Source organism: Terrapene carolina, unplaced genomic scaffold (genome assembly GCF_002925995.2).
Source record: "Terrapene carolina triunguis isolate 2854851 unplaced genomic scaffold, T_m_triunguis-2.0 Scaffold96, whole genome shotgun sequence".
Classification (NCBI taxonomy): domain Eukaryota; kingdom Metazoa; phylum Chordata; order Testudines; family Emydidae; genus Terrapene; species Terrapene triunguis.
In genome coordinates, this window is record NW_020664447.1 from 31,136,778 (window position 1) to 31,149,474 (window position 12,697).

Here is a 12,697-nt window from a genome sequence, read left to right on the forward strand (position 1 = left end):
TAACCCCCCCCCATTTATGTTAATTCTTATGAGTAAATTGGATTCGCTTAACATCATTTTGCTTAAACTACAGTGTTAAGCGAGGAGTTACTGTACATCCTGCAAATTCTTAGCATGCATAGGGGACAGCTTTCAGATTCAGAAAGTTGAGGAAACAACTAGGGGGTCATCCATTTTAGAGCTGGTTTTGACCAACGGGGCTGAATTCGTTGCAGATGTGAAGGTGATTGGGAACTGATCATGATCTGATAGAATTAGGGCTGTCAAGTGATTAAAAAATTAATTGTGGAACTAAACAATAGAATACCATTTATTGAAATATATTTGGATGTTTTCTACATTTTCAAGTATGTTGATTTCAGTTATACCACAGAATACAAAGTGCACAGTGCTCACTTTATATTTTTATTACAAATATCTGCACTGTAAAAAATAGTATTTTTCAATTCACCTAATACAAGTACTGTAGTACAATCTCTTTATCATGAAAGTTGAACTTACAAATGTAGAATTATGCACAAAAAATAACTGCATTCAAAAATAAAACAAAGTCCAATTTCTTGTTCAGCCAATCCCTCAGACAAACAAGTTTGTTTACATTTGCAGGAAATAATGCTGCCCACTTCTTGTTTACATTGTCACCTGAAAGTGAGAAGAGGCATTCACATGGCACTGTTGTAGTTGCCATTGCAAGTTACATGCCAGATGTACTAAAGATTCATATGTCCCTTCATGCTTCAACCACCATTCCAGAGGATATGAATCCATGTTGATGACTCTCATTAAAAAAAGTGTTGTTATAGGAAAGGAGAGCTGCTTCAGTCTTCTCACAAAAAACAACATGTGACTGGATGACTAGAGAAGTTACCATAGGCAATCAAGGGGAAGGGATGCAGATCAGGATAAGTAAAGAACATGTCAGATATTCTGACCAATTTGAATGAATTAAAATCAGTGGGGCCGGATGCTATTCACCTGAGGGTACTGAAAGAATTAGCTGAAGATATCTCAGAACTACTGGCAATAATTAAGGCTGTGTGTCTGTCACAGATTCCCTGACCTCTGTGACTTCTGCAGTGGCTAGTGCAGCTGGCTCCATGCACCGCCCCCGCAGCTCCCACTGGCTATGGTTCCTGGCCAATGGGAGCTGTGGAGCTGGTGCTCATGGCAGGGGCAGCACACAGAGGCTCCCTGGCCTTCCCTTCCCCTAGAAGCTGCAGGGACATGCTGGCCGCTTCTGGGAAGCTGCGCAGAGCTGGGTAGGGAGCCTGCCAGCCCTGCCAACCCTCTCTTCTCTCTCCCCCCACCCCCAGCATGGGTCCCGGGCTATGCGCTGTCAACCGTCAACCCCCCCCGCAGCCCCCGACCCAAGTTTTAGTTAGGGGTATATAGTACAAGTCGCGGACAGGTCACAGCCTGCAAATTTTTGTTTACTGCCTGTGACCTGTCCATAACTTTTACTAATAATACCCGTGACTTAAACCTACCCTTAGCAATAATATTTACAAATTCATGGATGAGAGGAGAGGTCCTGGGAGACTGGTGCTAATGTAGTGCCCATCTTTAAAAAGGGGGAAAAGGTGGAGCGAGGGCACTATAGGCCAGTCGGCCTGATTTCAATACCTGGGAAGCTACTAGAGCAATGTTTAAAACATTCAATTTGCAAATACCTGGAGGATGAAGGGGTAATCACTAGCAGCCAGCATGGATTTACCAAAAACAAATCATGCTAAACCAGTTTGATTTCCTTCTTTGACAGGGTAACTGATGGATAGGGGGAAGTGCAGTGGACATAATATACCTGGACTTCAGCAAGGCTTTTGACACAGTCCCACATGACAGTCCACATTTCTACAGCTTGCTTATCAGACTCAACTGAACTACCATTAAGTGGATACATAATTGGTTAAACAACTGTAAATCAAGAGTAACTATTAATGGAATGATGTTGGATTGAAGGGAGGTCTCAAGTGGGATTCCACAGGGTTCTGTTCTGGGTCTGGTCTTGTTTAACATCTTTATTAATTACCTGGATGGTAGGTATAGAGAGCATACTAATAGAGTTTGCAGATGACAAAGCTAGGGGGTGTTGTCAATATGTAGGAGGCTAGAGCTAAAATTCAGAGGGATCTTGATAAATTGGAGAACTGGGCTACAGCCACCAAAATTAAATTCAACAAATAAATGTAAGGTGCTACATTTAGGGAAGAAAAACTAAATGTACAAATAGAGAATGGGGGAAAACTGACTTGGCAGCAGCACTGCTGAGAAGGATCTGGGAGTTGTGGTGGATCACAACCTCAACATGAGTCAGCAATGTTATGCTGTTGAGGGGGAAAAAAAAAAAAAACAAAAACCCACAAACCATGCAAATGCAATTTTAGGTTGCATTACCAGAGGCATATCATGCGAGTCATGGGAAGCAATAGTACCACTCTACTTGGCACTGGTTAGGGCTCAGCTGGAGTACTGTGTCCAGTTTTGGTCACCAATGTATAGAAAAGAGGTAGAAAACCTGGAAAGGATCCAGGGGTGAGTGACAAAGATGATCAAAGGGATGGAATGCAAGCCATATGAGCAAAGGCTGAAGGAACTGGGTATGTTCAGTTTGGAAAAGAAGAGATATGATAGCAGTCTTCAGATACTTGAAAGACTGCCATAAGAAGATGGAGAAAAGTTATTTTATTTTATGACAGAGGGCAGGACAAGAGGCAGTGGGTTCAAACTACAGCATAGCAGATTTAGATTAAATTCAGGAAAAACTTCCTAATGGAACAAACTGCCTCAGGAGGTTGTGGAAGCTCCTTCACTTCCTTTTCAAAAGGAGGCCGCATAGCCATCTGTCTTGATTGGTTTAGACAATAGATCCTGCATCGTGGCAGGGGGCTGGACTAGATGAACCTTGTGGTCCCTATGGTTCTATTGCAGGATTCACAATATCATGAATTTAGGGCCTTATGTATCTTTTAAAAAATTTTATTTTCATGTTGAATAGCAAACCATTCCATCTTAAACCCATTATGGGATGAGAGACTAGGGAAAATAGTGGTGAGATTTATGAAATGGGATTGGATTCAAGGTAGGTGGCTTCTAGATATGGATTTAAGGGGTTTATGGTAGGGAGCTGGAGTGGAAGAGGTTTTTTTTGTTTTTAAAATAGAAACACCTAGGCGCTTGGCTTTTTGACAGATTTTTGGTGTAACTGATATGATTCTTTCATTTTAGCAATTACCTGTTAAGGTGTCCAGAGGTATTTAAGCCTTTGTGGTATCATGTACCAATTACTACTGTTGGGGTCTGTGATGGGATAGTACGCTACACCCCTGCCTCATCCACAAACAGACCACACTGAGACCTTCTTGCTTGTAAAACTACATAATGGTGTTGACAGTGTTTTAATCCCTCCACCAATACATAGCAGTGTCTCCACACCTTTACACATTGTATCTCAACTTTCTAACCCCTTCTCCAATAGGAGCAGAGCTAAGGCATCTACTCAGAGGACCCCCTTTGTTAAGCTCTCCTAGATTTCTGTTTCTCTCCTTTCCCACCCCAAGTACACCTTTCTGTGCCCTTTTAGACAGTTTCCCTGTTAATGGTCTAATTGGCTCACCATCCCCAATCTGGCCTGGTAATCAGGTACACCTCTGTTCCATTAGGCCTTCTCCAAGGAACCTAATAGTGAGTAGAGTGCTGGCTCAAGTGCAGGTCCTCAGGACTCTGTTGCAGAGTCTGACACACGTTCTCCAGTAATGGAGCAGTATGAGGGAGGGACCCAATTTGCCATTGGCCCTGGAACATATTGGGGTAATGCAGATATGGGAACAGTTTCTCCTGTGAGCTCTGCAGCAATGTGGGGATGGGCCCCACCTGCTCCCCAGATGGTCTTCCCCCCATTAACTCACTGCAAGAAAACTGGAAGTCTCATCCAGGGGGGTTAGAGGCAGGGAGCAGTGGCCAATACTAATCCCTACACCCTTCTTTTCTGTTTTCTCTAGGCCTGCAGTTCGAGTTCATTAACCCTATCTTTGAGTTTTCAAAGGGAATGAATGACCTACAGCTCAACGATGCTGAATATGCACTTTTAATCGCCATCAACATTTTCTCTGCAGGTAAAAAGCCAGGAAGGGGCCAGAGAGCAGCAGCACTGAATCAAAGGGAAGGAAGGATAGAGCAGATGTGGGGTCAGAAGCAGAGGAGGAGTGACAAGGGTATAGCAGAGGGGGCAGTATCCTAGTATGGGTGCCGTGGTAACACAATATCACATGTGCTCTGAGTAATCATTATACTCAGACTCTTTGAGTTGCCCCCATAATGAGGGGAATTCTCTACTGCTTCATGACCTGTACCAAATTAACTGAAATGTAGTCTGTAGTGTCTCTTCTAGCTAGAAACCATCAATTTACTGTTTGGTGAATGCTCATGTTGTCCCTTGGTGTAGGGTAGTAGTGACATCTAGTGGTCAGTGAAAGGTATTTTGGAGTCTGTGCCCATTACAGCTTCTGAGTCATTAAAGTGCCACGCAGAGAAGTTATCAGATCAATCTTGTCTCTATTCTTTGAAAATTTATACTGTGAGGGAATAGATATTTTCTTATTTTTCATTATTTCTCCCAGTAACCCTCCTGCAAGAGAGATTCTCCCATCCCTCCCTGAATGATCACAACCTCACATCTCCATTGGGATTGGAATGTGAGGCCCAGTGAGCTAGACCAGGCTGCCCTGGCTCTGATTTTACTTTGTGGCAGGAGGTTACAAACTTACTCAATAACTTTCAAAATGTGGCTGATAAAGACAGACACGAGAAACTGATTCTCACAACTACTGCTGTCTTGCAGGAGGCATCTTGGCTGTATGCTATCTCATAGGGAGAGTCCCGGACAAGACTCAGGGCTAGTCCAGGGATTAGGATTAGCTTTAGCCTGCGATGTCAAGACTGGCCAGGCTGCCTACAGCTACCAACTAATGTCTTAACCTGTTTCTTGGCAGACCGACCAAATGTGCAGGATCAGTCCCTGGTGGAGAGACTGCAGCACACCTATGTAGAGGCCCTTCATTCTTACATTTGCATCCACAGACCAAATGTAAGTGCCTGGCTGAGTCCTGAAAAATGACTAAACAAGTGTATGTGTGAGAGTTGATTTTATGATTGATATGCTCCTCTAATTCCCCACTCCCTGAATGAATCTTCTGCAGTCAGTGGTCATGCACCATTTCCTTCAGCTATTCCCCAATAGCCAGCAACCTTGTACCAGTCCCCTACAGGACCTCCTATTGGTAGAGGCTGGAGCTGGAGGAGTTTTGAGTAGAGCTGGGCAAAATGTTTTGGATGAATAGTTTGATGAAAAATGCACTTTCGGTTAACCAAAACTATTAATGAATTGGGTGAAATTTGGCAAGTAGTTTAGGTCAGAAATTTTTTGGAGAAATCATAAAATCATGGAAATGTAGGTCTAGAAGGGTCCTTGAGTGGTCATCTAGTCCAGCCCTCTGCATTGAGGCAGGACCAAATAAACCTAGACCACAGGCATTATACCTGTTCTTAAAACCTCCAATGATGGGGATTCCACAACCTCCCTTGGAAGCCTAGTCCTGTGATTTATCTATCTTTTTATAGTTAGAAAGGATTTCCTAATATCTAACCTAAATTGCGATTCCTAAAGATTAAGCCCATTACTTCTTAGCCTACTTTCAGGTGACAGTCTAGAACAGCCCTTAACATACAGTATTTGAAAAACCTGTTATCAGGTCTCCACTCCGTCTCCCCCAGCCCCGATGGAGTATGCCAAGCTTTTTTTAGCCTTTCCTCACAGGTCAGGTTTTCTAAGCTATTTATCATTTTTGTTGCTCTCTTCTGGACTCTCCAGTTTACCACATCTTTCCTAAAGTGGTGCACACAGAACTGGACTCAGTATACCCGCTGAGGCCTCACCAGTGCAGAGTAGAGCAGGTTACCTACCTTTTATGACATACAACACTCCTGTTAATACACCCCAGAATACTAGCCTTTTTCCACAACGCCATCACATTGTTGTTTCATATTCAGTTTGAGAGACACTATAACCCCCAGATTCAGTTAATTCCTTAAGTACCCTAGGATGAATTTCATTAGGCCTTGCCGCCTTTAATACATCTAACTTATCTAAATATTATTTAACTTATTCTTTCCCTGTCTTGGCATGTATTCTTCCCCCTTGTTAAGTATCTGGTCACCATTAATCTTTCCAGTGAAGTCTGAAGCAAAATAGGCATTAAATACCTCAACCTTCTTAATGCATGTTATTTGCTCTCCTTCCCTGCTAAGTAGTGGACCTACACTTTCCTTTCTCTTGCTCTTAATGTATTCATAAAACCTCCTCTTATTGCTTTTTGTGTTCTTTGCTACATGTAACTCATTTGTGCCATAATCTTTGATTTTGTCCCTACATGCTTGCTCTAATCTTTTTGCGCATCCTTAGAAATTTATCCATGTTTCCACATTTTGTAGGATTCCTCTTTGGTTTTAAGTTCGTTAGAGAGCTCCTGGTGAAGCCATATTGGTCTCTGTGACGGAGGGCACTCACTTCTCATGAGCACCTCTAATTGGCTAGGTGTGATGCTGCAATCTGTTTTCTCCTAGCACCCACTGTACGTTGTCAACCTCATTGGGGGTCTGCAGTGGCTCAGTCCTCCAACCAAATCACATAGTCAATATGAATGAGCAAAGATATCCTTCCAGGGTAACGAGTTTAAACACACTGTCAACCCTCATGTGGGTCTTCAGCCCTGTTTCTGGGCCCTTTAACGATCAGGCTTCTCAACAGGCTTTGTCCCTCTCTCAGGACTTTTGCTACTTCTCCAGTGGGAAAACCCAGGCTTTCCCATTAGCCAAATCCCAACCCAGGGACCCTGTAAACAGCACCCACATACTGCTTCCTCCAGGTTGCTGCTGCTATTTCCTGGGCATTTTCCCACATAGCCCTCTCCTTTCACCCATTACCTTAAGGTTACAGTTGTCAGGTCCTCTTGTTCTCAGGGCCAGTAAATCAGACTATTGAGTGCCTCTGAGCAGATTATATTATATTATATTTATATTCCCTCCCTTCCAGTCCTAGCTAGGAACTGACCTGCTCGGTTCTGCTGCTTGCAGTTCCTTTTATCTGAGGCTGCTGTGCTCTGATTGGCTGCTTCTGCGCAGACTTTCTAGGCAGTTCTGGAGGACCCACCTTTGCTGCTCCTTTCCTGGGCTGGGGTATGATAGAACCACAAAGCCTCCAGCAGGGGGCCTTAAAGGGCCAGGCACACCACGTAACAGCCTCTTACTAGTCTTTATATCTTTCTTGCATTGGGATAGTTTGCTATTGTGCCTTTAATATTGTCTCTGAGAAACTGCCAGCTTTCCTGAGCTCCTTTTTGCCTTAGATTTTCTTCCTATGGCACCTTACCTACCAGTTTTCTGAGTTTGTTAAAGTCTGCTTTTTTAGGGTTACCATATTTTAAGTGTCCAAAAAGAGGACACTGCACGGGGCCCCGGCCCCGCCCCAACTCCGCCCCTTCCCGGGCCCCGCCCCAACTCCGCCCCCTCCCCTGAACGCTTCGCCCCCCTGCCCCTCCCCCTCCCCTGCTTCCCGCGAACATTTGATTCGCGGGAAGCCTGAAGCAGGCAGGCAGCAGGTAAGCTGGGGCTGGGGGGCGCGAGGAGGCGCGGCCCAGTCCGGCCCCCCCGGCCGAGCAGCTCCCTTTGGCGGCCGGCCGGCCCAGGCCAAGAGGCTCTGGTCCCGGCGTCTCCCGCCCGGCTCGGCTCGGGCCCTGGGGCGCCGACCCCCGGCCGAGCACCGCCGGTCCCAGTGGCTCCGGCCCCCGGCCGAGCACCGCCGGCCCCTCCCTCCCTATTTTCCCGGACATGTCCAGCTTTTTGGGATTTCCTCCCGGACCGGGATTTGAGGCCCAAAAAGCCGGACATGTCCGGGAAAATCCGGACATATGGTAACCCTATCTTTTTTGAAGTCCATTCTCTTTATTCTGCTGCTCTCATTCCTCTCCTCAGAATCATGAAATCTATCATTTCACAATCACTTTCATTTAAGTTGCCTTCATCCTTCAGATTCGCAACCAGTTCCTCCCTGTTGGTCAGAATCAAGCCTAAATTGGCTGTCCCACTGGTTACTGCCTCCACCTTCTGAAACAAGAAGTTGTCTCCAGTACATTTAAAGAACTTATTGGAAATGTTGTGTTTTTCTGTATTACTTTTCCAATAGATGTATGGTTAGTTAAAGTCCACCATTACTATGAGGTCTTTTGTTTTGGATATTTCTGTAATTTGTTCTAGAAATCTCTTACACCTCCTCCTCCTGATTTGGTGGTCTATAGTAGACCCTTACCATGACATTGTCCATTTTCCCCCTTTTATCTTCACCCAGAGACTTTCAACTGGTCTGCCTCTCACCTCCTTCTGGATCTCAGAACAAGTGCATTTTTAATGTATAATGCAATACCTCCTCCCTTTTTTCCCTGCTTTTCCTGCCTGAACAAGCGATACCCCTTTATATCAATATTCCAGTCATTAGATTTATCCTGCCAAATCTCAGTGATGACAATTAAGTAATAATTTGGCTTATGTACTAATATTTTCACTTCCTCCTATTTATTCTCTCTACTCCTTGAATTTGTGTATAGCCATCTAAGATGATGAGCAGATTCCTTTACTGTTTTCCCTCTTGTTGCTCCTATGAATTTATTGTAATTTTTCATTTTACCTTCAACATCTAGCTCTCTGTTAAGATCACCTTTTGTTATATCCATCTGTAGGCTTATGTTACCTGCCCCCTCTGAACCTAGTTTAAATCCCTGATCACTAGGTTGGTGAGTTGATGTCCAAAGATGCTCTTCCCCCTTCTTTGTCAGGTGGAACCCATCTCTTCCCAGCAGTCCTCCTTCCCAGAACAGCATCCCATGGTTGAGGAAGCCAAAGCCCTTCTGTCAACACCATCTCTGCAGCCACTTTTAGACTTTTCATTCTGAAACAGCTTTTCAGTCAAAATTTAGTTAGATTTATTCTACAAGATGTGAAAAAATTGAAACAAAAATTGTTTCAGGTTGAACAAAACATTTTCATTCAACCCAAAATGATTTTTTCCTGTTTTTATTTTGGCTACCAACCTAAAATATCAGTTTTTAGTTCAGCTATAGTTATTAACTCCCCCAGCCTATAATCCTGCACCATTCCCAGCAGCACCCTACTGGGAAATGCTGAGTCTGGAGTAGCTGTGATCTCCCCACACTGGTGCTCCTGTCCTATTCTGTACTGGGAGATGCTGGTATCGGAGGATGTGAGCTTGTGCTTTTAATGCATCCAGTAGGTGGTTTGTCTTGTGAGCAAGATTCTGGATTTACTTATGACTGTCTATTTGTGTGACCCTGCAGGACCATCTGATGTTCCCTCGGATGTTAATGAAACTGGTCAGTCTTCGGACTCTAAGCAGTGTCCACTCCGAACAAGTTTTTGCCCTTCGACTACAGGACAAGAAACTCCCTCCCCTGCTCTCAGAAATCTGGGATGTGCATGAATGACTATGTGCTCCCAGGGAACTGACCTGCTGAAGTAACACCACCTCCCATCCCTTGCTAACAAGAAGCCAGCCTCCCCTCTCCAAAGCACTGAATTGGAGGCTGGGCTGGGCAGTGCAGAGTGATGAGCCTGTGGTTTCTCTGATGTGATGAGACTGTGCATAAGGCATCTGGGAGAGATCAGATGTTTTTGTAATCTTTGATTTAGTGCCTCCTAGAAATGGGATCATGTGTGAAACGCCTGAAAATGCTAGAGATGAACATCCCACCCCAAATGTTTCTTCAGTGTCTGTCTTTTTTCTAAGTACGTGTTCTGGGGTTTTGCCCCACCTTCCTTTCCCTTCTCATTGATTCTGAAAGTGAATTTGCAGGAACTTGTTAAATGTTCACTGAGAGCATCCTAGCCCCAAAGGCTTCCCCAGGATTCTTAGGGGAAGTTTATGTCGATGTGCTGGGGGTTTTCTTGTATTCCCTGTATTTAAAGTCTCTATGATGTGCTGCCCTTCACAAAGATTCCCAGAAAAGAGGCTGTTGGTGGCATTCCCTCTTTGTGAAGCTTCATTTCTAGAGCTGTCCTTTCATTCTGGCCCTCCTTTGGCAAGTAGATCCCTGGAATGTGCAGTGCCATTTACTGAAAGTTATTCTGTGGACATCTTTTATGTACCATAGAGAAACCATGGATCATCTAGCTGGTTTTTTTTAATAAGGTTGCTTATCATTATAGTATCTTTTGGTTTGCTAGCAGGTGAAACCAATGACTTTAAAAACCATGGAATAGATTTTATGTTGGGGTTTGTGGAGGAGAAGAGAGAGGAATGGAAGCATCAGTGTCCGGGCAGTAGAGGTGGTGGAAGTATATCGAGAACCACCAAAATTTTAGTATATTTAGTGGGTTCCAGTGAGAGTGAAGATTATCAGCTGGGGACTGAGAATGCACTATATTTATAGCATATTAGCAGGCATTGCCTAACCTATGGGCTGCACAACTCTCTCAGAACCCTGTCTGCAGGAATATTGAGCATAACCAGCTCTGTCCAAGTGTTCTCCCTTATGCTAAAGGTCTTTCCAAGTGTATGGTCATTTGTTAGTGATTAGTGGGATGTGGAGGTATCTCGGTGTGATGAGTACCCTCCTGCTCTTGTATATGAAACAGGGTTAAAAAAAGAACTAGATAAATTCATGGAGGATAGATCCAACAATGGCTATTAGCCAGGGTGGGCAGCGATGTCCCTAGCCTCTGTTTGCTAGAAGCTGGGAATGGGTGACAAGGAATGGATCACTTGATGATTACCTGTTCTGTTCATTCCCTCTGGGGCACCTGGCACTGGTCACTGGGGAAGACAGGATACTGGGCTAGATGGGCCTTTGGTCTGACCCAGTAACGCTGTTCTTATGTACTTCTTAAATCCTCTCCTTTCCACCTTGTGCATGGTAAGACTCACCAGTGACCCCTTGGTCCATAAGTATTTTAGTATTTAGAGCAATAATTTGACAAAACAGAAAAGTGTCATTGCAAAATGCATTTCTCATTCTGCAAGAAACATCAAACAGTATTTGATCCCAGAGATGTAACCCCAAGTCCCCTGGTTTCATGTATTTTGTCTCTAACAGGGATCTATGTTTGCTTGCCCAGTGAGCATCCCGAGAGGCTGGGTTCACAAGGCTCATCGTTTTGGGCTGTGTATGTGAGCACCAGGCCTCTGGCAAGGGCTTTTTGTCCATTTTGCACTCAAGGTTGGTCCCTTGCCTCTAGCCTTCATTCTGCACCTTCGTAAAGCACTTGTAATAATCTGTAAAATAATCTGTTATTTTTTATAACTCGTTGCAATTGCAAAATTTCTTGTTTAAATCTGTATTTTTAACTAATCTGTTTGAGAAATGTTAATGTTTATACAAAAGAATAAAGCCTAATACAGGATTTTTGACTAGCTATGATGCACCATATTTTAGGAAAAAGAACAGGAGTACTTGTGGCACCTTAGAGACTAACAAATTTATTATAGCATAAGCTTTCGTGGGCTACAACCCACTTCTTCGGATGCGTCCGAAGAAGTGGGTTGTAGCCCACGAAAGCTTATGCTCTAATAAATTTGTTAGTCTCTAAGGTGCCACAAGTACTCCTGTTCTTTTTGCGGATACAGACTAACACGGCTGCTACTCTGAAACCTGTCATATTTTAGGGTTGGCATAAAGTCTTAATCTTTTGAACCCCAAGATAATTATTAAAAAGGGGAAACCCAGCAGGGAGGAGGAAGTGGTTGAGAATGAATGACAGTATGGCTCCAATTTAACTTCCTTCACCCTCTCCACATGCAGGATAAACCTCCTATTAGAGTCCTCAGCTTGCTATATATCTTTCTGTGACCCATACACCGCTGTGATACAGAGGTGGCTCGGTGGGGCCAATGCAGCACACGGAGACTACAGGACCCAGCATGCATATTCCATCTTGATTGGTACTGCCAGGGTCAGGGGAGAGCATTGCATGCTGGGATCTGTAGTCAAGTGACCCGCATCTCCCGCACGGGGAGGTGGGGGCTGCAGCCTGTTCTGGGCTATGCTCATTAAGCCCCTTGCCTTCATTAGAACACGTAGCAAGCGCTGGCTGGCTCCCTGTCTTGCCCTGGGAGGTTCCCGGGGTCGCAGCGGGCGACTGACCACCGCAGCTCCCTCCGTGCCCGACCGAGGCCGGTGCGCCGCGCAGCCTCCAGCGCCCCGCCTCTGCAGCGCCCCTGCGCCGTGCGGTGCCCAGGTGCGCTCCCCTCCGCCGTGCACAAGTGGTTCGCTCCTCACCCCACCCCTCGGTGGTTCGCTCTGCTCCGGGCTCTGGATGCGGAACTGACCGGTCGGCTCAGAGCAGCAGGGGGCGGCGGCGGACGCGGCCTGTGGGGGCAGGTAGAGGCAGGCCCCGCTGCGGGGGCAGAGCTGACGGCTCGGGGGCTGCGTGTGGTAGGGGCTGGAGGAGCCGGGGGTGCGCGTTAAGGGCAGTGCGGGCCTGGTGTGGGTGGGCGGTGTGTACCCTGAGGGCAGTGTGGGGTGATTGGGTTGGGTGCGTAGGGGCAGGGGGTGGGTACACAGGGAGCAGGAGGCAGTGTGGGGTGATTGGGATGGGTGGGTACACTGGGAGCAGGGGGCAGTGTGGGGTGATTGGG

General features: G+C 45.5%; 2 protein-coding genes across 6 annotated transcripts in view; both read left to right on the plus strand.

Annotated features, from left to right (window-relative positions):
* NR1H3 (nuclear receptor subfamily 1 group H member 3) overlaps window positions 1-10,763 on the plus strand; it is a 54,906-nt gene extending 44,143 nt beyond the window's left edge. For both annotated transcript variants that reach the window (XM_024215211.2, XM_024215219.2), the window contains exons 7-9: window positions 3,999-4,112; window positions 4,989-5,083; window positions 9,402-10,763. In XM_024215211.2, the coding sequence (XP_024070979.1) occupies window positions 3,999-4,112; window positions 4,989-5,083; window positions 9,402-9,548 (356 nt within the window). In that variant the 3' untranslated portion in view covers window positions 9,549-10,763. The remainder of the gene's footprint in view (window positions 1-3,998; window positions 4,113-4,988; window positions 5,084-9,401) is intronic.
* Window positions 10,764-12,387: 1,624 nt separating this feature from the next.
* Window positions 12,388-12,697, plus strand: part of MADD (MAP kinase activating death domain) — a 127,699-nt gene continuing 127,389 nt past the window's right edge. For all 4 annotated transcript variants that reach the window (XM_029911457.1, XM_026651268.2, XM_026651270.2 and 1 more), the window contains exon 1: window positions 12,388-12,440. The gene's annotated coding sequence lies outside the window, so the exon portion shown is untranslated. The remainder of the gene's footprint in view (window positions 12,441-12,697) is intronic.